At 28.4% G+C, this 25421-nt stretch overlaps 1 protein-coding gene and 2 long non-coding RNA genes across 4 annotated transcripts; 2 read left to right on the forward strand and 1 right to left on the reverse strand.

Annotated features, from left to right (window-relative positions):
- The first annotated feature begins 6320 nt into the window (after positions 1–6320).
- LOC123260857 (trichohyalin-like) lies at positions 6321–7633 on the forward strand. 2 transcript variants are annotated; one of them, XM_044722192.1, is made up of 3 exons: positions 6321–6405; positions 6513–6832; positions 6902–7633. In XM_044722192.1, the coding sequence occupies exons 1-3, from the start codon at positions 6340–6342 to the stop codon at positions 7281–7283; spliced, it is 768 nt and encodes a 255-aa protein (XP_044578127.1). In that variant the 5' UTR covers positions 6321–6339; the 3' UTR covers positions 7284–7633. The 2 variants fall into 2 exon arrangements, with proteins under 2 accessions (XP_044578127.1, XP_044578126.1); XM_044722191.1 differs by having other exon boundaries at positions 6513–7633.
- Positions 7634–12045: 4412 nt separating this feature from the next.
- LOC123261328 lies at positions 12046–24961 on the reverse strand. The gene is made up of 3 exons (XR_006508665.1): positions 24918–24961; positions 24491–24660; positions 12046–12080 (listed from the first exon to the last, which is right to left on the reverse strand). It is a non-coding gene; the product is annotated as an uncharacterized LOC123261328 (long non-coding RNA).
- LOC123261324 lies at positions 15818–17737 on the forward strand. Its single transcript, XR_006508661.1, has 2 exons — positions 15818–15987; positions 16066–17737. It is a non-coding gene; the product is annotated as an uncharacterized LOC123261324 (long non-coding RNA).
- Positions 24962–25421: the final 460 nt, after the last annotated feature.

Genomic DNA, 25421 nt, shown 5'->3' on the forward strand with positions numbered 1-25421 from the left:
ATTCCAAATGAGTATTGAAAGTTTAGTTAAAGTCATTGCAAGTCTCATAAGTAAAGTTGAAATCTGTCTAGCTTCAATTGCGAAGAATTTTTTTGTTATTTAAAATTTTCTCAGTGACATCAATATTTTAAAGAAAATAAATTTAACATGTTTTTTACGAATTCTATTTAAATAAGTAGCCAAATTTATTTTTCACATACCCAGTGTTTGGAAAATGCATTCATTTTAATCAGATACATTCCCGCGATCCTGCAATAAGAACAATTTATAAGTTATGTAATCACCAAAAATAACATGTATATAAAATTCTTAATCTGTTGACCGAATTACTACATGTAATGTTAAGTTTTGGAAACCTAGCAATTACTTTTTTCCCGCTGCTAAAGAGACGTTTGCTGTAAGGAAATTTTTAGTAAATGTTATTAAATCTCAATAGATATGGTTGAAATTTCATGTTTCATTTTCAGTAGATTTCATAGATATCTAACTATTTTATTTCATGAAACTAATTAATTTTCAGATAATGATCATAACCAAACATACGATCAGCATATAAACATAAATTTTCGACACTTAGTTCACCAAAAATAATTAGCTTCTTTTTCTTAAACTTTTTTTAAATGACGTTAAATCAATCAAATATCAAGGTCATGTAATAAAAACAAAAAATAATCGTATTAAAAACAAATGAATAAAAAATGAGAGTCTTTTGTTTTTCTTAGCAGGAAAAAATGTATGTAAAAGTAAATCGTAAAAAAAATGAGAAATGGTTGATAAAATCCAAAAAATAAGTAACCCATAACCATCTACGGAAAATTTTGCGTCGAATGGTAGCAGTCCCATCCCGATAGCTTCAGTAGTTTCGACGGCAACTTTAGTCATAGAAACCCTATTTCGCTTATATATATTACACCCACGCATCCGCCCTTGCATCTGCCTACGCATCCACCCACGCGATGGTAGATGGAACTAAATTCTCAAAAAAAAAAAAAAAAAAAAAAAAAAACGTAATACCCTTCATGCCGATAAAAAAAACAAATAAATTGAAGAAAAATGCTCGTCTTTTGTTTTTATCGGCGGGAAAAAATGTTTATCAAAGTTAAATAGAAATAAAATGGTGAAGGAATGATGGAATTCAAAAAATAAGTAGCCTATAACCATCTACAATTCATTCCGCGTCGAATGGTCCCAGTCCCATGTCAATACGTTCAGTAGTTTTTGCGTGATTGACGGTCTACGAAGCCCACTTTCCCTATATATATATATATAGATATATATATGTATAAGTATATTCAGGCAAAATTGTTTTTTCTCGAGTTGTGATTCGTCCGAAAAAATTTGGGTTACTCAATGACGCGCGCCAAGTACGATAAAAATTTTTTTCTTTAATTTTTAAATTTTCAACAAATTTGTTTTCAATTTTTTCAACATTATGACGGTTTCTTGGTATTTTTTTTGTATTTCACATATTTTTGTAAAGAATAAAAATTATTGAAACGCGTATTATTTTTTTTTAATATGAAAAATATATTAAAAAAAAAAATAAAATATAAATAATATTTTTTTTTAAATTCTTTACACAATAGTTAACAATAGCCTTAATTGCGATTTCTAAAAATTTAATTATTTATACCTGTTTTTAATTGTCAATTTCGCGCGCTCACAAGTATGCGTCACTTACCTATAAGTATCGCTGTCTCTCTCTGACTCATACGCTGCGTCGGTCTCTCGGTGTCCTGAACCATTATTTTTAATTTATCTTCTAAACAATTAACTTAATCAGAATTTTTAAAGAAAGCAATGTTATCAATAATAAAATTATCTACAATTTGTTCTCAACAAATTTTTTTCTAAAATCAATTTTTCAAAAGTTATTTAAGGTTGAAGCCGAACATATAATTAAAATTACTTTTTTGTCATTATAACAGAAAGTACTTACATAAAATAACTCCTCCAAGCAAAGATTATACATGTAGAAGTATGAAATAATGGAACAAGATTTAAAAACAAGTATTTATTTATCATCAATGTCATTTTTATATATTATATTCTTACAGTCTTCTGAATCACAACCACATAAAAGTATACAACTAACATTATTTTTTCTACAATAACATGCTTTGGTTTTACAAGCTTTCTTACAATTGCACGGTTTTTTAAGATCTGTTGGAAATGAGCTTTTGTTTATAAATAAAGGTAGCAAAGTATCATTTTCTTTTTTATATCCGAACTGAGTAAAATCTAATGTTTTATATTGGGGATTTAAAGCTTGTTTCCAAATGTATGTTTGAGCAGAAGCTCTAAGTGCATGCAAATGCAAGGAATCTGATGTGCATGGAATTTTTGATAAATTAATATTACTACCAAAGCAACGAGAAAAAATTATTTGTCTGGCTTCATCCGCGGTCTTACCTTTTTTACCCAAAATATTAAAATATAAAGTTTCTAAGTCTTTCAACTCGTTCGTACTTAATTCTAAGCCATTGCCAAGAGGGACTAGAGCATCACGATTTTCTTGTATTTTTATCATTTCTAAAGCTTTATTTTTTGTGCCAATTTTACTAGTCGTATCACAACCCGACGAATTAGTTTTCTGGAATCACTTGATTCTCGAATTTTTTCAGCTAATAGTTCTAAAGGTATATTAACCATAATGACAATTGCCGATTTAGATTTATCTGCCGGATGAGAAAATAAAATTTTTCCACCATATTTTTTAATCAAGAGACCTTTAGTTATTTCGTTGTTAGCAGATAATTCTTCATTCTCGATATAGCTGTTAATACGTTCAGTTAAGAAGCTTAATTCGTAAGCCATCGAGTTGCATAAAGGGATTTCAATCTCAGTAAATCTTCAAATGCTTTATTGATAATATCATCAGGAATCTTGACACTTGGTCGGCTACCTTTATTATTTGAGTATTCAGGAACATATAAATAGCTTCTATAACATAATTTGTGATACTTAACTTGCTGAGCGAGAAGACTATCAACCGAATCAAACGTACAAATTTTTTTAAAAACATCATCCATTTTTAGACGTGCAACAGTTAAGAAATTTTCAGCTGCATCGCGATCAGATAGTACATACGTTGCTTTTACCTGATTTTTTTTTAACTGACCGCATATTATGCACAGATCACTGTCGTTTTCTTTATTTCTGGTGGACCGACGAGGAGTATGAATTATACTTGAAGTTAAGGGGTCTGTTGACTGGATTTCCTGAAGATTTTCATCTTGTTTGTGAAGTAGTATTTCTCTTCGCCTAATTTTTTCTTCACTTGTATAACTGGCATAACACGTTCTGTGCCACGAAAACGTTTGTTTCTCAAGAGAAGAATTAAACAAATTTGCAAAACGGATAGCGGCATCATCGTTTCGTCGATAAGCTGCACGTTGTACAGTTATATATGTATCAGGCTTCGGATTCTTCACTACATTGTTTGGAACATCACAAAAAATACATGGTAAAGTATCTTCAGAATATTTTCTTTTCTTGGGAACAACTGAAAATGACATTACACTCACAATAATTGGTACGAAAAATCACAAAAACTGAAAATATAGTCATTTAAAAATGTTGATAATACACAAAATCACTGACATGGGTGCAACAACGTTTAACAATCTTAACACTCTAACGAAATAGAAAAGACTGAGGAACTTTGAGTAAAAAACAAAAGAACGATCAATTGAAAATTGACACTTCCTAACTTGTATTTTTTTTAAATGCTCTATATAGTCGACAATTTTGTCACAATAACAAGCCTAGATCTTGAGATTTTATACAAAGAGTGCCTTTGAAAAAATAAAAAACAAAAATAAAGAATCTTTTCCTTATTTAGACACACTTATGCATACACCATAAAACATATGCATATAAGTATTTTTTATTTTATTATTTTTCACTTCGAAAATTTAACTGCGTACCAATATTTTTTTATTATTTATATATAATTGTGATCCCATAAAATGTTCAAATACCATTATATTTTATTTTTGTTAATAAAAATGCCTAAATTTCTATGATAATAACAAAAAAGTAATATAAACCAATAAGAAAGTAATTTTAATTATATGTTCGGCTTCAACCTTAAATAACTTTTGAAAAATTGATTTTAGAAAAAAATTTGTTGAGAACAAATTGTAGATAATTTTATTATTGATAACATTGCTTTCTTTAAAAATTCTGATTAAGTTAATTGTTTAGAAGATAAATTAAAAATAATGGTTCAGGACACCGAGAGACCGACGCAGCGTATGAGTCAGAGAGAGACAGCGATACTTATAGGTAAGTGACGCATACTTGTGAGCGCGCGAAATTGACAATTAAAAACAGGTATAAATAATTAAATTTTTAGAAATCGCAATTAAGGCTATTGTTAACTATTGTGTAAAGAATTTAAAAAAAAATATTATTTATATTTTATTTTTTTTTTTAATATATTTTTCATGGGTCAAAAGTACCCAACTTTAAGATTTTTCGAACCTTTCAAAATTCATATCTCTAAAAATATTAACTTTATCGTGAAAAGCCATAGGACCTTTTTTAATTGTATTTTAATAAAAAATACAAAAAAAAAATGAGTGAGCCTCACAGACATAAGGTCACAATAGAAGTGAAACTTTTTTAAGCCGCTTTAAATAAATAAACAGATCAATATATATAAATATATATTATAGCATTTCATTTATTCTCAAACAAAATAAATTTATTGGATTAATTTTTCGGTTTTTAAGAATTAAAACAATTACACATTTTTTAATTAAAATTTAAATGAATTTATTTCTAAGAATATTATGTTTACAACAAATGTAAGTTTTATTTTTCCTTTTTATTTTTTAGAATTATCATCTTATTTATTCTTTATTATTACTTGAATTATCAACAAATGTTATCAGCGGCTTGTGATAGCTAAAATGTGAAATAAATATTTTTGTCTGTATTCTATTTAAGTATCTCGAAAAAACCGCATCTATTGTTGTCCCATGTTTTGTCGTTGGTTCATTTGGATTATTATTTATCGCTAAATCAAATTTGGTCTTTAAAAAATCAACCAAAACGGCCGATGACTCCGATGAAAAATTTACGTTAAAATCTCCACTAAGGATTATAGGTTTTTTTTCTAAGTCTTGATTAAGTTCTTCCGCAACAGCAGCCGAAAATGGTAGTAGTACACGATGAATAAATTTTATTATGTCTGTGATATACTTATTCGGTGATATATAAATTGATACTAGTAAAATTGACTGGCCAAATTAAATCATTTTTAAGCGGCCGTTACGACTTATGATTGATTTAGGTAGTTGTCATTGCAATAAACGTTTGTCAACAGCAATAACACTGATTTCAAAAGTCACCAATAACGGGTATATATACACGCCAAAATATAGGTGAATTCATTTTTGTAATCTTTAATCATCGATCTATGTTTTTAAAAAAGTTAAATATTATTTTTTAATAATTAAAATCTAAAATATTGCGATTCACTACTTTTTCTGATCTTTTTACGTACGGAACTAGTACTGGCTCACAGTGTATTTATTATCATAAGTTATGATTTGTTATAAGTATTTTATCATTAAGCTCTATTTATTGTTTTTTTAAGCAGAATAAAAGTGAAAATTTACTTCATTTGAAATCAAGGGAATGCCTTGATGAATAAAATTTTCTTTTTTAATCAATAAATTTAAAGAAGTCTAAATTTAAGGGAAAACACCACTATGACGAATTTGGAGATTGTAATTTTTTTTTTTATTAAAGGTAATCTTGTGCAAGATGAATATAAAAAATGTTTCAACTCAATTCAACTTTAATTATCAATATCAACATCTCCTATTTAAGAAAGCAGGTATTTCAGTTGACAATCGCTATGTTAAATTTCACAATTTTGAGAAAAAAAAATTATTCTTTGACTTAGTGATACATAATAGTATCACAGTTGAGTATAATGATTAGTTCGTTTATTTTAATGACCAAAAAATATTCAGCTTATCTTTATCATTAAATACTGTAAAAATTATTCAATTTTTTTATAAAGTTGCTTTTATAGTAAAATTCAATGCATATGTTTGCTCATATTTTGTATTACAGCAATCCCACTTACTGTGCTCTGTTTATCACGCATGTTTCAATAGTGAAAAAATACACAGTTGATCGTAAATTTTTTCGTGATAACTATTTCTATATATTATAATTTAATTTTGTAGGAAAATTGTAAAACGATATTGCTTAGTCATGAAAATTAAAGCTAAACGTTTCACAAATTTTTTACTGAAAATGTAATTCATTATTTATTAATATAGTGTATAAATAATTTTTCTAATTAACTCTTATATTATGCAGGTTCCACCGAGAATTCATAATAACATAAATCTGAGAAATGTAACTGATCGTAGTGACGAGGTAAGTTATCAATTAATTCTGAACAATATGACATATTGCAGCATACAGATAATAAAATTTACTTAAACAATAAAACTGTAATTCTGAAACTATCACTTTGTTTTTAGGAATTACGAAACAATGAAGCAAATTTGAGCATGAAGGAATTAATTGAGCAAAATAGGAAATTAAATGCAATAATAGAAAAACAAAGGTATGATTCTCATAACCAACATCTACAACGAGAACGAGAACAGCAACAAATATTTGAAGAGGAAGAACGACAACGGCAATTAATGGAACTACACCAAAGACGAAAACTACTAGAAAGAGCACAACGAGAACGAGAAGAACTAGAACGAGAACAGCAAAAACAACAACAACGAGAACGAGAACGACGAGAACAAGAGCAGCGAGACCAACAACAGCGAAACCGAGAACAACGAGAACGAGAACGACGAGAACAAGAGCAGCGAGACCAACAACAGCGAAACCGAGAACAACGAGAACGAGAACGACGAGAACGAAGGAACCAAATCGATGACGAAGAAGACGACTTAACTGATCAAGTCCACATCGGAGGGCAGATATTTATTTCTAGCCTTGCATATACCGAGGCTTTTAGAGAGTATAGGCCCTCGAAATTTATAACTATAATGTCCCATGCGATATGGGGTTATGAAAATTTAGCCCTCCGAGCTGTCAAAGTAGGCAAAAGAAATGCAAGAAAATTACCATTGACACCATTGAAGAAGCTAGTGTTGGAAAAGCAATACAAGAAATTTTTAAAACAAAGAAATTTATCCGCCGACATGGAGACTGTGGAGCGGAATAAAATCAATACATATTTGGGACGATCCATTACTAGTGCGATAAAAAAAGTAGCTAATCCTGAATAACAGAATTGTCATCATTAAACTAAACTAAAAAATCAACTTTTTTTGAATGACGACAAAAATTATCATAAGAACTTGAGCCCGTAATATTGATATTAAAATTTCAATCATCGCAATTTTGAATTTCTCCTATTTAACTAGTTTTTGTCTTTTATTTCCGAAATCATTGTAGTAAACAGAATTAACGTGAACATTTTAATGACAATTGAATAATATGCAAAAAAGATCAATCAGAAATTTTTTATCTAATATTATTTATTCTGATGAACTGCCTCAAAACTTGAATTGTCGAAAAAATTTAATTGTTAAACCTTTGGAATTTTTTAAGTCAACGCTCTACATAAAAATTTTCTTAATGGTTTTGGCTTTATTCATTCTTTAAGAAAATACTTAAATTAAAAATCGTTTTGATTTCACTGTAAATTTAATTTTTTGAAACAAAAGGAAAATTAGTTTACACTACAAAGCTGTTTATTTTGAAATATTTTGAAATTCATTCGCAATCTTCTTAGTAAAATAAAAATAATCATTTCTAAAAAGATTTCAATTTTCTCAATTGAAATCTAAAAGATCAATTTACAGCGAAAACATACAAAATTTCGTACTAACTATGACTTTGAGGATTTTCTTAAGAAATTAATAAAGTTAAAAAACGCTAAGAAAATTTTTCATAGAGCATTTAATTTCCTTAGAGAAAATTAATTAACTTCTATTTACTGATTGTTACGTAAACTAAAGAATTCTAAACATTAAAATAAAATCTTAAAATTATACCAAGGTCTAAAGCATGTTCTTCAGAAAATGTTTTATCTAAAAATTAATTCCCAGTTGACTTTTCACGTAGAGAATTTTATTTTCTGTAATTAATGTACTCTCATTAATTTTGTTTAATACGATGTTTTAAGAGATATGAGACAATAATTAGTTCAGTAACAAAAAAAAAACTTCAGAATAGCGATGATTTACCTTTTAATATCAATCTCATATGGGCTGAAGTTCTATCAATATTATTTGTTGTCATTTTTAAATAACATATTAACATTTCCAATGTTCTCTTTGAGAAAAAAAAATATTTTAATTTACTCAGCTCATTTTCGTCTCCACTTATGTATAAGATTGTAGTTATTTTCATTTCTTAATCTATTTAACTATACGTAGAAGTAAAAATATTTTATAGATGATAAAGTAATTATTATATTGGTGAAGAAAATTTTTTATCTAACAATTAACAATATGCTTAGCAAAATCTTATAAACTTAAGTAACTAAATATTTTTAACTTATATATTGTATTGATAGTCGTTCTTTTATAATTATTTTATAAAGACAGGTTGTGAATTTTCAAAGTACAAAGCGAGTTAAAAGATAAAATCTCGAATAAAATATAGAAATATAAATAAAACCGGTATAATTAAATTTTTTAACCAATAACATTCCTTTTTCCCAATTTTTATATTGCTGAAGATAAGCATTAAATATCAAAAAAGTCACAGTTAATTATTTTCCGAGAATATAAATACTTTTAAAAATTACTGATTAATTCTGAAATAATCTGAAAAATTATTATTCTAGATTCCACTGCATATGTACAAAATCTCTGAGAAATTCTGAAAAAGTCTTCCAGAAGAGTTCAAAAACATTTAATAATGCAGTTTTTAAAATGCCATATAAATCTTAAAAATGTATTCTTATACTTTTTCAGAATTTTTCAGAATTTTTCTGACTTATTTATTCTTCTAGAATTTTTTTTCAGAATGCTGCGAGAATTAATCTGACTTCTAGCAGAAAATATTTCCACCAGGGAAACATTGTATATTGTTCGAAATCATTTAATTTGATAGAAAAAAAATAATCATTTTTAAAAATAACAATAAACGAACATGAAACAATCTAGATTAGAAGTATTCTGATACTAATTAAAAAAAAAAGCATTACTGTTATAATATAATAATAGTTGACATTTATAAATTGAAGATGATGATTATTTACCAATTTCTTAAATAATTTTAATCTAAATTTAAATAGTTCTGTGACATATTTTATATTGGATGAAGGTTATGTTAAATAATATTCATATTTATATTTATAATATATAAATACATACCAGACTAAAACAAAAAATGTAGATTTAAATGTTTTTTTTTTGCTAAGAATGGATTTTCGCGAATTTCAATCCAAAAGGGATTGCGAGTGCGTTAATAATGAAAATCTCTTATTTTTAAACAATAGTTTCTATGGCTTCGAACTTTTATTGGAACCTTTGGTTTATAATGTAGAAATCATCTCGAATAGGAGTTTACGAAATTCTTCCCCTACATAGGATTGCAGGAGTGATGATTGTCAAAAAATTCATATTGTTCCTACAGATATAAAATTTGATAGAATCTTAAGAGAAACAGGAAATCACAGGGATGGCCTCCAAGGTCAACCGATTTAAATATTTTTCTTTCTTAATGATTATATTTTCTTACAGTAGTCGTCTCTTTGGCAGCGGCTAAAAAGTCATTATAATGTTTCCAAAATTTTACTTTACATGTAGCTATTCAGTCAACGGACTAAAAGATTAACATACATTTTATTTTTGCTGATTACTAACCAATGAATTGTTCTTATTACGGAAGAAATTCCCTGAATAAAAAAAATTATTGAGACAAAGAATAAAGTATTGAAAAGTATTGGATTGACTGGAAAACCAATACTTTTCTCTTTGTCTCAATACTTTTTTTTAATCAGGGTTTTAATTAACAGCAAAGTTCGCTGCACTTTAAACTAGGCAGATTTCAATTTCACTTATGAGACCTACAATAACTTTAACTGAAACTTTCAATGCTTATTTCAAATTTTTTTTTTTCGTATCAATTATTATTCATTTTTTGAAGAAAGCCACGGGAATGTTATATTAATTGTACATTAAAAGTTACAATAAATATTAGCTAGAACGATCGAATGGATAGAAGGTATATGCCAATTCGATGAAATTTGGAATCTCTGTAAGTCAATACAATACTCCAATTAAATTTCAAGTTTAAATCTACAAATACAATTCTATAAACACCCAGCGGAGCGGGCGGGTGTTATGCTTCCATCTAGTGGATGTTATTTTTATTTATTGAAAACTTTACTTACTGTAGTTCTTTCGCCCGGGAGTATTAAAATACTCGGTTTCAGCGCGGGAAAGGAATCATTTTAAATAAAAGAATTCTATTTAGACGTTATTTAATTTTGATCAAAATTATTTAGTTGGCTTCAATTTATTATTCAAGTTGACAAAATATTAAAAGCTTCAAAATATAAAATTGAGGTTTACAATGACGTGATCTTAGCAATCTAAACTCTCGGTGAGAAGTGTCGTTACATAGTTTTTCCGAAGAGCTTCAAACTCCGTTCTTCTCCCACCATAACTTCCATACATACTTCCACTCTAAGGAATACATAAGCACACACATTTTCTACTACATATAAATGATCCTTATATACTAACATGTATTTTCTCTATATCTATATATATTTATTTCAGCCTATCGGCCTGAAAGTTAGACTTCACTAATATACACTTTTAGCAATACAGTCATTATGTTTATTTAACCATTTTTATTAATTTAACAGACCCTTTTAAAATCTATTTATAATAAAATTAACTTATAATTAACTTGAAATTAAATTACAATAAAAATTATAATAAACTATAACATGAAAATATATATATTATATTGCTTATAATATGTTGGATTAATGTTTGAGTTTGACTAATTAATAACTTGAATTAAATATTATTTCTATAATTTTACAATCGGATTTTCTAATAAAATTATAAGTCAATTTAATTATTATCATGTATAAAAGAATAGACATTATCGTTTAATTATAAATTAAATAATAATTATTAATTATAAATTAAATACAAGATAATAATTATTAATTATTTTAACTTAATTTTGCTCAACTTCAATATTATATAAAGTTAGATTTTAATAGTAAATGTTATTTAACAATCTTATTTTTATTTAGTTACATATGGTTTTTTATTATTCTTTGTTACTTTTAGAACAAGGGTTTATTGAGTTTCACACGTGTCTTTTACGACTTTTCCTCATAGGGTTTTAAATTCCATGTGGCGAGAAATAGTCCTTGAATTACTCAAGTACCTTTTATGGGTTCTGAAAATTTGGTTACAATGTCCTTTTGTACCGAAATATGTTTTTCCCTTATTTTATTTTATTTTCTTTTGTAAATAAAACAGAGTTAACCAAAAGATGTTTATTACAACTGGTAAGAGTAAAAGCATGAAATAAATGATTTGAATATTTACTTCGAATATAAAATTTAACTGATTTTAATCATTTAATATTTACTAATTTGAATATTTCTTTTGAATTCACGCTCTCATAATAGATAGCGCTCTAATAACAGGTAGCGTCACCTGTTGGATGCACTAGGTGCATCACACGGGTAACAGCTAGTGAATTTTAAATGAATCATTTCACAACTAAATCTTAATGACTAAGTAATATCGAAAGAAGACTAAATAAACAGCTTCAACATACCACAATATAAAGCAGATTGTATTTGTTTATCTAATTTTACGTTATTGTTTAGATTTAAACACCTTTATCAAGGTCTGGATCTATCGTGAAGCGAATTGAACACATCCAACCAGAAAAAGGAAAATGTAATTGATTTAGTGTTATATAGTATATTATCAATGGGTAAAAGGAAAAAAATATTAAATCAACACTTCCTCGTTGATGTTTTGATAATACTAGATGCTGTTATTCGACATTCTGTTCTGATATTATCATTTCTGGAACATCACAAGGCATGACAAGTGTTGAGTGAATCAATGCTTAAGCTTGGTGACAGAAAATATCTCCTGTTGCCCGCTGGGCATCCAAAGCTGTAAATTTCTAATCATTCATTTCTTCAGTTTCTCTTAGGTATGCTTTAGAATTCTAGATGTGTATTTTCTCTTTGTAAAATTTCTCGATGTCACTCAGATATTTAGAAATAAAAACTTGCGAACTATCCTCTTCTGGTTTTTTCGTTTCTTTAAATACGACTCTAATTTTTTTTATATCTTAAAATATTTATTATTTAAAAGTCGTAATAAAAAAAAAAAAAAAAAAAAAAACAGAGTGTAATTATTTTTTTTAATTTCTTTTTCAAAGATAGCAAGTGGATAAAATGATAAAATCTCACTCTTTCAAGAACCAAGATGGCGGCTGACACGCAGCCTGTTAATAAATCTAATGAAACTTTTAAGTGTCATTCGAATATGAAAATACCAAAAATAGTGATCTGTATAATATGTGAAAGTGTTTATCATGAAGGTGATTTTAACAGATATAAAAAAGGTTTCTACGTGGGTAAACGCTTAATTGTGTGTCCAGACCACAGTGTCGAAAATATAACCTCTTTCGACCACGCTTTACTCGATGAAAACTCAAAGAAAATTATTGCACAGATAAAACAACATGAGAAAGAAGATTTAAAAGTATGCTTAAGCAGTAGTGTGATGTTAGATTTACCTAACTTACAGGATTTACTAAATAAAACGGTAAGGAATAATGAAGATGAGCAGTTGGTAAATGCTAAAATGGAAATTGAATTATTACGTGATTTAAACCAAGAACTGAAATCTAAAAACCATCTATTAACAGAACTACTAGAACGGAATAAAGTGGAGTTGAACAATAACAAATCTTTCGCTGATGCCTTAAAAGCAAACAATAAAGAAAGGCTCCCTGAAGTAGTTCCAGCCATTGTCATTAAAACGAGGAATAAAGAAACCGGCAAAAACTGCGTACAGATAGTTAAAAAAAACATTACAGCAAATACCAGCGCACAAATAAAAAATGTATTATCTACAAAATCAGGCTCAGTGGTTGTGAAATGTAAATACAAACAAGATGTCGCAAGACCCAAGGCGGTGCTTGCAGAAAAACTTGGTGACAATTATGAAGTAGAACAAGAGAAAATGAGTGCTCCCAAAATAAAAATTTATGATATTGATAGTGACATGGACAAAGATGAATTGATTGAGGACATATGTAACAGAAATAATGCATTTTTTGACAACAATTTTAAAATTGTCGCTGATTTCTTTAATAACAAGAGGAAACGTAGCATAATACTTGAAGTGTCGTCAAACATCTATCTTAAAGTCATGTCTACGAGAATGTTATTTGTCGGACATAAGAGTTGTCGTGTGTTTGATGTTTTTAATTTGAGTTTATGTTACAAGTGTGGCCGTGCTAATCACAGTCACAAAAAGTGTAACAATGAAGTGAACTGTCTAATATGTGCTGGGAATCATGATACTAGTAAGTGCACCAGCACTACTAAAAGATGCACTAACTATGTTTATTATAACAATAAATTTAAGAGCGGTTTATAGTTGATTTTCAAACGTGTTTTTCTCATGTATGTAATAAAATTTCGAAAAAAAACGCTTCGCTCTTCGATAGATAATTAAATTATCTATCGAAGAGCGAAGCGCTTTTTTGGAAAATTTTCATTTATTTATGCATAAAATGCGTTTTAAGATTCCATTTGTTGTACAAGTATGACAGAGATACTTTCGTTTGTCCAATAGAGGGCGAGAAAGAGAAAAAATGTAAACCCTTCTTAATAAAAACAACTGTACGGATCATGTAGCAACAGATGTCAGTGCGTGCGAATACCTTAAATTCAAATATAACAATGTAATAAAATCAACTGATTACCCTATAATACCACAGATACCAACCCACTTTGGTAAAGTACTTGAACCAAAGAGGGCAGCAGCATAAATTTTTAACAAGTGCTTATTACTTATCATAAATGAGCGTGTTCAGCCGAACTAAGTCCTGAGTAAACTTAGTTAGCCTAAGTATAGTCAAAGCATTCCTTGCTATACATATATATATCTACTATACTATACATATCTTACTAAGTTTACTCAGGACTTAGTTCAGCTGAACACGCTCAATAAATACTACTTTCTAATAATATGATCTCTAATCAAGATTTAAATTGTGTTATTGAAGAGTCAATAGACATAATTGATGATTTAAATGTCAAACTTGCTGATAGTGATCTGTCTATACTACATGTTAATATTAGAAGTCTCAGCGCCAACTTCGTAATACTAGAATTATTCTTAGAACGATTATATTGTAAGCCTTATGTTATTATCTGTACAGAAACTTAGAATCTAGTAGAATATAAGTTTTTTTCGTTGAGGGATTATAGTATATGGGTCATTCCACCAAATAAGAACATTTTTACGGGGCGACCCTCGCGGATTATGTTTAAAATTTATGGAGGTGTTCTCTATCATAAGACAAAAATTCCCTGAGAGTTTTAGCTCTTAATACGCAGCGGTCTTGAAGTTATGATTTTTTGAAATTTTGGAAAAAATTTTTTTTCAACTTTTTCGTCAATTTTTCTGATATGAAAAACATTTTTAAACAAAATCGACAAATATTGTATTTTGTAGGAAAAATTCTTAGCTTTTGAATAAAAATATTTATTTTTTCATAAACTCATCAGAAGACCCTTAAAAATCGAATTAAAGTGGAGAAATTGATTTTTTTCGGTGTGCAGCCCAAAATTCTTCAAAGTTGAATTCTTTTTCTGAAAGCTGAAAGTTTTTTACACAAAATATAGCGTTTTGCCGATGTGCATATTTTTTGTTTCGTCACAAATAAATTAAATGTTAGATTCACTATGCAGTAATATAATTCAGAATAGTAATATAATTTTCTCTTTAATACTAAAATTATAGTACTCAGAAATTTTGAACCACCTGCTTAAAAGATGAGTCTATACTTCGTCACTTATCATGCAGATGGCGCTCACAACTCCCTCTATTTACTTTCATTTTGTGATTCTTTCTTGAGCGATTTCTTTTCGGATCGTTTGTTCTTAACAAAAATATAATTGCTCAAGTTTTTAAGTAATAATTATTGCGTTACTTTGATATTTCATCGTCATGAGTAAACGTATACGGTCAGTAAATTGTTGTAATCCATTCAATGAGTCACGTAAGTAACTAATACAGTGCACTTGACCTCTTATGTATAACCTCTACGTAGAACCAATTAAATGAATGGCCTCGTGTTAAATATTGACTTTTGACATCTAACTAAACGAAACTTTTAGATAAAAAAGGAGTTAAAGATTTAAGAAAATTTCCCGACGAAGATCGTTGGAAATTTCCTGACTTAGATGACACTTCAATGTTATGTGTGCGTTGTCGATTCCGTGTCAAAGAATATATTCCGCCGGCATCAAAGGAAGAGGAAATTATTTCAAGTCAAATTAGTGTTGAAAGTCTGAGTATATCAGCTGAAATTTGTACTCAAGGAAGCAGTTTATCTCAAACTGTCAGTAATTTTAGCGACAATTTATGTGATAACAATGATCATTCTTTAGAGCAATTTTTGAAAATTCCTCTTATTGAAAAAGACAGGTAAAAATTTTCTATTGATTAAGTTTTTCATTTACTGAGTGAAAACTTACTTAATTATTTTTCTATGCGTTTAATTTAAGGTTATTTCTGAAAAAAATTATGGAGTAAAAAAACTTGATGAGAGCTATGTTGCCCTAGAGAATAAGTTCCAATCACAATTTGAAATAGTACCTGAATCTACCTACAGAAAGATTAATCAAGATCATTGTTCCATGATAGCTAAAGTGAAGAAATTATATAACGCTGAAAGTGACAAGTAAATTTTTTTAACAATCGATCATTTTAAAATATCTTCATTTTTTCATATTAATACGATCGATCGTTCGCTTTACAGATCAATAAAAAAGAAGCTGCTTTCAATTTTACCCGACAGTTGGGAAGTCAGTCGTATAACATCTGAATTTAACTGTTCTTGAAAAATGGTACTGAACCTTAAAAATGATATCAGTGAATCTGAGAATGTTGATTTAGACTCTGGTGAAATGACTACTAATACTTTGAATCCCACAAAAGTTCCAGGCAATCAGCCGCTTAAATTAGATGTAAAAAAACTTGTCATTGATTTTTATGAAAGCGAAGAAAACTCAAAACAATTAGCGGTCATGAAAGATTTTAAATCTGTGAAGGATTGTGATGGAAATCGAACTAGGGTACAAAAAAAGTTGATTCTTTGTAATTTAAAAGAATTGTACCAAAGCTTCAAAGCGCAATATAATTCAGTGGAAATCGGATTTTCTAAATTCGCTAGTTTGAGGCCTACTTATTGTATTCTTGCTGGAAGTAGTGGTACACATGTCGTATGTGTTTGTACTATTCATCAAAATGTAAAATTGATGTTAGAAGGTACTTGTGTATTTGACATTCTCTATAATTGTACTAAAACTAGTTATTAATCTTATTACATTTATTCCATTTAGAATGTAATTTTCCAAAATTTGCGAAAAACACCGATTGGGTTGTAGAATCTCAGCCAATTTACAAAAATTTATTAAATAAATTAGTTTGTAACAATCCAAAAGAATCGTGCTTTTCCAGAATGTGCAATAGTTGTCCAAATAATGAAGAAGTCGCTGATTATTTTCGTGTGTCGTTTAATGAATCTGATGTTAATGAAATCCAATATAAAACGTGAACATCAATAGACCGTTGTACTACTGTGAATGTTACTTCAGATTCCGAAGACTTCATCGAGACTTTAGTGACGCAACTTGATAAGCTTTTGAAACATGATTTTATTGCGAAAACACAAAGTCGATTTTTTTCTGATACAAAACTAAATTCAAAGAGCGGGGAATTTGCCGTAGTATTTGACTTTGCGGAAAATTATGCATTCGTTGTGCAGGAAGCAGCTCAAGGCTTTCATTGGAATAATGATCAAGCTACTATATTTCCAATGGTGATTTTTTATAACGAAAATGATACAATTAAGCATTTGAGCTTTGTTGGTATTTCAGATTGTCTTAAGCACGACACAGTTTTAATTTATTTATTTCAAGAGCAATTGATTGCCTTCCTTAAAAAGAAGTTTGCTGTCATCAATACGATTTTTTACTTCTCTGATGGAGCTCTACAACAATTCAAAAACAAGAAAGCATTTACAAACTTATGTTATCATTATGCTGACTTCGAAATCAACGCTGAGTGGCATTTTTTTGCAACTGCCCATGGCAAAGGACCATGCGATGGTCTTGCGGGTTCATTAAAACGATATGCTGCTAGAGCTTCATTACAAATGAATAATGAAGAGCATATACTGAAACCACAAGATTTGTTTTCCTGGGGAACGAAAAATTTTACAAGCGTTGACTTTACTTCTATAGCTAATGACGATTTTTTAATAAAAAAAAATGTGTTAGACGTACGATATTCTCAATCGAAAACGGTGTAAGGTACACAGTCATTACACACTTTTGTGCCTTTAAAAGATGAAATTGGTTATGCTTTCATTAAAACTGTGTCCACATCTCAAAAAAGTTCAAAAATAAAAGTATTTTAATTATAATGAATTTGCGTTTAATTTAATTGTGACAAAACAAAAAATATGCACATCGGCAAAACGCTATATTTTGTGTAAAAAACTCTCAGCTTTCAGAAATAAAATTCAAATTTGAAGAATTTTGGGCTGCACACCGAAAAAAATCAATTTTTCCACTTTAATTCGATTTTTAAGGGTCTTCTGATGAGTTTATGAAAAAATAAATATTTTCATTCAAAAGCTGAGAACTTTTCCTACAAAATACAATGTTTGTCGATTTTGTTTAAAAATGTTTTTCATATCAGAAAAATTGACGAAAAAGTTGAAAAAAAATTTTTTCCAAAATTTCAAAAAATCATAACTTCAAGACCGCTGCGTATTAAGAGCTAAAACTCTCAGGAAATTTTTGTCTTATGATAGAGAACACCTCCATAAATTTTAAACATAATCCGTGAGGGTCGCCCCGTAAAAATGTTCTTATTTGGTGGAATGACCCATATATTATAATCAAAGTTTTGTAAATAAGGCAGATGGAGTAGTAATCTATGTTTCAAATTCTCTAACTCATACTACTACTATAGACATTGTCGGGCGTTGCAATTTTATTACTACATGTATAAATATTGTTATGCTTCCATCTAGTGGATGTTATTTTTATTTATTGAAAACTTTACTTACTGTAGTTCTTTTGCCCGGGAGTATTAAGATACTCGGTTTCAGCGCGGGAAAGGAATAATTTTAAATAAAAGAGTTCTATTTAGGCATTATTTAATTTTGATCAAAATTATTTAGTTGGTTTCAATTTATTATTCAAGTTGACAAAATATTAAAAAGCTTCAAAATATGAAATTGAGGTTTACAATGACGTGATCTTAGCAATCTAAGCTCTCGGTGAGAAGTGTCGTTACATAGTTTTTCCGAAGAGCTTCAAACTCCGTTCTTCTCCCACCATAACTTCCATACATACATCCACTCTAAGGAATACATAAGCACACACATTTTCTACTACATATAAATGATCCTTATAAACTAACATGTATTTTCTCTATATCTATATATATTTATTTCAGCCTATCGGCCTGAAAGTTGGACTTCCCTAATATAGACTTTTAGCAATACAGTCATTATGTTTATCTAACTATTTTTATTAATTTAACAAACCTTTATAAAATCTATTTATAATAAAAATTAACTTATAATTAACTTGAAATTAAATTACAATAAAATTATAATAAACTATAACATGAAAGTATATATATATATATATATATATATATATTTATATATATTTATATATATTTATATATATATATATAAATATATATATATATATATATTTATATATATATATATATATATATATATATATATATATATTATAACCCAAAATTTCCAGGGGGGTATACGGGAACTTAACTAAACTTAATTCTAAAAATAAAATCTGGATTATACTTCGTTATCTTTCCGATTCTTGGTCTCTAGTCTCGATAAAATAGGGCGCCAGGTAATTTTTAATCACTAGAATTACCAAACTAGTGAACACGGAACGTAAAGAATTTTTATTCGCTAGGAATTCTCAAACTAGCTAAACTTAAACGCAAACTCAAACAATATCAGAACTCAAACTTAAACTCAAACGTAATTAGATAATTTTTATTCGCTAGAAATTATCAAACTAGCTAAAACGTAAACTAAATCGAAAATACAGAAAACTTAACAAAATAAAGACCAAAAATCAGAAAGACAACGGAATACCTCGGGGTCGCTCAGTGTGCTGGTTTGTGGAGAGAGGGGGTGGTTCGGTTAGAGAGGATCCATAATTGTAATAATTTTATACGCAACACTAAAAATTTATCATTAAAACAAAATCGGTATTTATTCAGTAAACCGTAAACTTAATTAACAAACTTAATCTCAAATCCATATAAAATTACTAGAACGATATAGATAACAATATCAACGCTATAGCCAAGTTACAGTACCTTATTCTTATAAAATAAAACAAATAACTAAATAAATCTTAATGACTCGAATAACAATCTCAATTAAATCTATCAACAAAACTCTAAATTCTTTATAATACAAAAGTTTACTATAAACGAGACTATCCGATATCTCAAGACCAAAAACTAAATTATTAATGCTCAAATTACAATAAATAAACTAAATTCATACCTGATATAAACAATGCCGATGCTGAGTAACTTTTTATACTAACTTAAATAAACTTCATAACTATATTCATTTCTGTAACGTAAACTAAAATGTAAGAGACTAAACTCTTAACCTGTAGCTGCAATAATACGCACATCCGATCACTTGAAGTGATCAGAGGCGACTCTCCAACTCGACGGTCCTCTACGAGGTCTAAGACTCAACTCTCCTTACCGAAATCTAAAACTCGACTGTTCTTAACGACATCTCAAACTCAACTAAAATTTCTATATTCAATTAATCCCCATAAACATTTTAATCTCTAAATCAAACAATTGAGGCTCGGAGTACGGATATTCCTTTAGTGGATGCTCTCCGGGAACTGACTACTGCTGGGATCGAAACCAAAAACGTAACTCAAAACGTAACTTAAACTCAAAATTAAAATATCAAAAACGTAACTTAAACGTAACAAAAACTTAACGAAAAACGTAAACGTAAACGTAACTCAAACTGATCCCATATGCTTTCGTCATGTTCCTCTATATTGGAGCGCTGGCGGCTCAACCAGACCTAGGCATTCCACCCGGAAGTCTCAAAGGGTTAGACCAACGTCTCACATCAAACGAAACCGGGTGACTTATAGTCCCGCTCCTCGGTAACGCTGATTTACCCACATACTCTGCAACCTCCAAACTCAATAACTCAAAACTTACAATTCGAAACTCAAAACTAAAAATTCAAAACCCATAAACTCAAAATAACTCAATAAAACCCATAAATAACACGACCTCTATATTTTCCAAAAACTTGACTCTAAAACTGACTCTAATTTCAAAAATCTCAAAAGCTCGACTGTAACTGTAACTCTCTAAATTCACACTAAAACTGTAGCTCCTCGTTACTCGGCATCTACACTCGGACTCTACTCACTAAAGGTTCGCTAAAGACTCCCAATTATTTTCTATAAAATTTTGGCCTTGGAATATCTACTTAAAATCACAAAAAATCCGTTGGCGCTAGTGACGTTCATTTTAAATAGACCCCGGTCGAAAAAATAACGTCACAATATATATTATATTATTTATAATATGTTGGACTAACGTTTGAGTTTGAATAATTGATAATTTGAATTAAATATTATTTCTATTTGATTTTATAATAAAATTATGTCGGTTTAATTATTATCATGTATAAAAGAATAGACATTATTATTTAATTATAAATTAAATAATAATTAAATAATGATTTAATAGTAAATTAATTAAATAATAATTATTAATTATAAATTAAATACAAGATAATAATTATTAACTATTTTAACTTAATTTTGCTTAACTACAATATTATATAAAGTTGGATTTTAACAGTAAATTTTATTTAACAATATTATTTTTGTTTAGTTACATATGTTTTTTTATTATTCTTTGTTACTTTTAGAACAAGGGTTTATTGAGTTTCACACGTGTCTTTTACGACTTCTCCTCATAGGGTTTTAAATTCCATGTGGCGAGAAATAGTCCTTGAATTACTCAAGTACTTTTTATGGGTTCTGAAAATTCGGTTACAATGTCCTTTTGTACCGAAATATATTTTTCCCTTATTTTATTTTATTTTCTTTTGTAAATAAAACAGAGTTAACCAAAAGATGTTTATTACAACTGGTAAGAGTAAAAGCATGAAATAAATGATTTGAATATTTACTTCGAATATAAATTTTAACTAATTTTAATCATTTAATATTTACTAATTTGAATATTTCGTTTGAATTCACGCTCTCATAATAGATAGCGCTCTAATAACAGGTAGCGTCACCTGCTGGATGCACTAGGTGCATCACAATATAAATAATGGTCTAGTTTTAAAAATAAGTGGAATATATAGATGTCACGATATTGATAAAGATGAATTTATAAGAAACCTGAGTAGTTATATAGATGCCAACTCGAAAGTTAAAAATCACATACTCGTTGGCGATTTTAATATAAACTTAAATAATACAGATTGTCACTCAGACTTACTTTTGTCTTGTCTTTTGGACATGAACTATCACCCATATTTCAACAATACTACAAGACCAAATAACTACAACGGATCGTGTATAGATAATATGTTTGTTAAATCTAATAGTAATAATTTAAAATCTTTTACCTATAGTCAAACACTTACTGATCACTTTCCATTGTTTTTATCGTTAAAATTTCAAAAGTCAATAAATCGTAAAGAACCCAAGCCATATCTTAACTATAAATTACTCAAAAAAAATTGCAGCAATATAGCCTGGGATGATATATTAAATATACATGATCCAAATCTAGCCATAAATAAACTTATTGCGTTAATACAAAATCTTATAAAAATTGCATATGTAAAACCTAAAATTAATAAATGTAAACTAAAACCACGCCAAAAATGGATCACGACTGTCATTATGAAGTCATGTCGTACAAAAGAAAAACTATATATTAAGTGGAAGTTAAATAAAAATAACCTAGAATTAAAAGCTAAATACGATAAATATTGTAAATATCTTGATAAAGTAATAAAAATTGCGAAATGTAATTTTGAAAGCAAAACAATCACCAGTAAATCGAACAGTAGCAAAGATCTATGGAACTATATAAATCAAAAGTTAGGGAAAAACGCGTGTAATAATAATGATATAGACTATTTAATTAATAATGAGGTAAAGATCTCTAATACTAAAGAAATTGCTGACACTTTTGTAAATTTTTTCAGTAATATTGGCATAGATTTAGCAACTAAGATGAATAATAATGACAAAAATACTATGTATAACATAGAAAATAATGTGAAATCTATTTTCTTGAAACCTACTGATAGTCAGGAAATTGAATTGGTAATTAAAAATCTAAAAAACAAAGCAAAAGAGGGGTTGACGGAATCAATACCAAAGTTTTAAAATTAATAAGTAAATATATTAGCATACCACTAGATAAATCATCTTTAATAAATGCATGACAAGTGGGGTATGGCCTGATGCTCTGAAATGTGCAGAAATCTTGCCTAAATATAAATCGGGAGATAAACATAGAACTACTAACTATCGTCCAATATCCTTAATATCAAATATAGCCAAAATTTTAGAAAAAATAATACATGAACGAATGTATAATTTTGTAATGGACTGTAAAATTATTGCTGATAATCAGTATGGTTTTCTAAGAAATAAAGGCACGAAAGATGCTATTGTAGCTATCACTAATTTTATTTATATGAATCTTGATATCAATAATCCGACAGTAATAGCTTTTTTGGATTCAGCGAAAGCTTTTGACACGGTAGATCACGTTATATTGCTTGATAAATTGTATAAGTATGGAATTAGAGGTATTGCTGCTGAGTTAATCAGTAATTATCTTACAAATAGGATTCAGGCTGTCAAACTTAAAGATGTTATGAGTAAATCATGTAAGGTGCAGATCGGTGTTCCCCAAGGCACTATCTTGGGTCCACTGCTATTCATATTATACATGAACGATATTTTTAAAGAACTACCTGAAAATTGTTTAGCTGCTTACGCGGATGACACAATAATTGAATGTACTGGTAAAAATTGGGCAGAAGCTCAAGCACAAATGTCGGAACAACTTAATAAAATAGGGAAATGGATGTGCAATAACTATCTAACTTTGAATATAGAGAAAACTAATTACATAACTTTCGGCTCATACAAAGACAGCATTCCAGATAATTTTGTATTAAAGATTTATGATAAAGTTATTAATCGGTCTGACACTTGTAAATACCTGGGTTTAATTTTTGATAGTCATATGAGATGGGATAAACATGTCAAAGAAGTTCTGAGAAAGACCAGATATTTCATGTTTATTTTCTACAAGCTAAAGAATGATATGAATAAAAAAGCCTTAAAAATGATTTACTATGCTTTGTTTGAAAGTATTGTAACGTATGATATTATTGCTTGGGGGGAGGGGGGGGGGGTAGTTATAAAAATGTAATGAAAGTGCTAATGAATACTCAAAATAAACTAATCCGATTTTTACATGATAAAGATGATAAAACTCCGATAATGGGAATTAAAAATAAATTTATTGCAGAGTCTTTATGTTATCATGATTCTTACTGTAAAGAAAAATATAATGATTATAAGGGTAAAACTAGAGCTAAAACCTTACAATTACCAAAGATTAATAAAAATATTTCGCGCAAAAATTCTAAATATATAGCAATTAAGTATTTTAATAAACTACCTCAGACTTTAAAGTCGTTAAATATAAAAAATAAGCTTAATAAAAAAAAAGTATTTCAGTGGATAACATCAATTGATATCTAATTTCATGATTACATCTTTGTTATCATAATATGCTCTCTTGTTTTTCTTTTTTCATTTTAAAATGATACTTTATATATTAATATTAAGTCTTTTTATTGATAAGTTTTGTTTCTCCAGGTCTATGTACAGGTGTTTTTTATAACACCTCTATAGGTGCATATTTTGTATGTATATACTAAATTTTGTATCCTGGTAATAATAAATAAAATAAAATAAATAAAGAACCATAAAAAAAGTAAATTAATTATTAAAATAAAATTTTCAAAATAGTTATAATTTTATAACTAAAAATGATGATTAAAAAATTGTTACTTATTCTTTATATAATTTGTTTACATGTCTAATAATTAAACTATATTTTTTTCACTGCTCTGTAGTGGTACTGTAAACATTACGATCTTGAAGTGCGCATGCGTTTTGAATTTATTCGGGCGCATGCGTCAACGCACCTTTCTCCCACCCATGGCGTCATAATTTAATGACTATTCAAACAACAATAATAATTTTTGATTAATTAACGATAAATAAAATAAAATTAAGAAAAAAAAAACCGAAAATTGAAGAAACACTCGGTGAGCAATCTATTAAAAAAAAAATTTTTAAGAAAAGTCTACTGGCTTACGTGTAATAGGCAAAAATAATTTTGTGTCTTTAATTATTAATAACTAATTAAATAATTAATTGATAGGGTGAGCAATTGCAAATTTGAATTGAGCATTTTGTGAGCAATTAAGAGCACTTATTAATTAATCTGGGCGGTTATAGTTCCAAGCCAACTTTTTCGAGGTATGATCAGGGCAAATGCGGTACAGAAGGCACAAGTCGGTCCACAGCCGCAATGATAAGGCAGAGTTAACTAAGCAGAATGATAAGGCTAAGGCTTAGGGTGTAAAAGGGCGTTATTACGCCTGTACACTAGAAATCCGTATATAAATAAAATATTTTTCGATTTAATACGTTATTAAGTCCTAACATATAGAAAAATAATAAAATTTGTTTATTTTCTTCCTAGAATCCCATGTTTATTGAAGAAAATAAAATTTGCTTTTCTTGATAAGAAATTTGATGGGCCTGAATATCATATTGTTAGTTGATTCCAATTTTTAATTGAAAAAAAAAAAAAAAACATTAATGTCATAATATATTTTAGCATGGGTTAATTTTAATTAATGTTTAAAATTCCAATTGAGAGCCCCTTATTATTTTTCTTATATGGTTCTATAAACGAAGACAGCAGTAGTGA

The sequence above is a fragment of the Cotesia glomerata genome, linkage group LG3 (genome assembly GCF_020080835.1).
Source record: "Cotesia glomerata isolate CgM1 linkage group LG3, MPM_Cglom_v2.3, whole genome shotgun sequence".
Classification (NCBI taxonomy): domain Eukaryota; kingdom Metazoa; phylum Arthropoda; class Insecta; order Hymenoptera; family Braconidae; genus Cotesia; species Cotesia glomerata.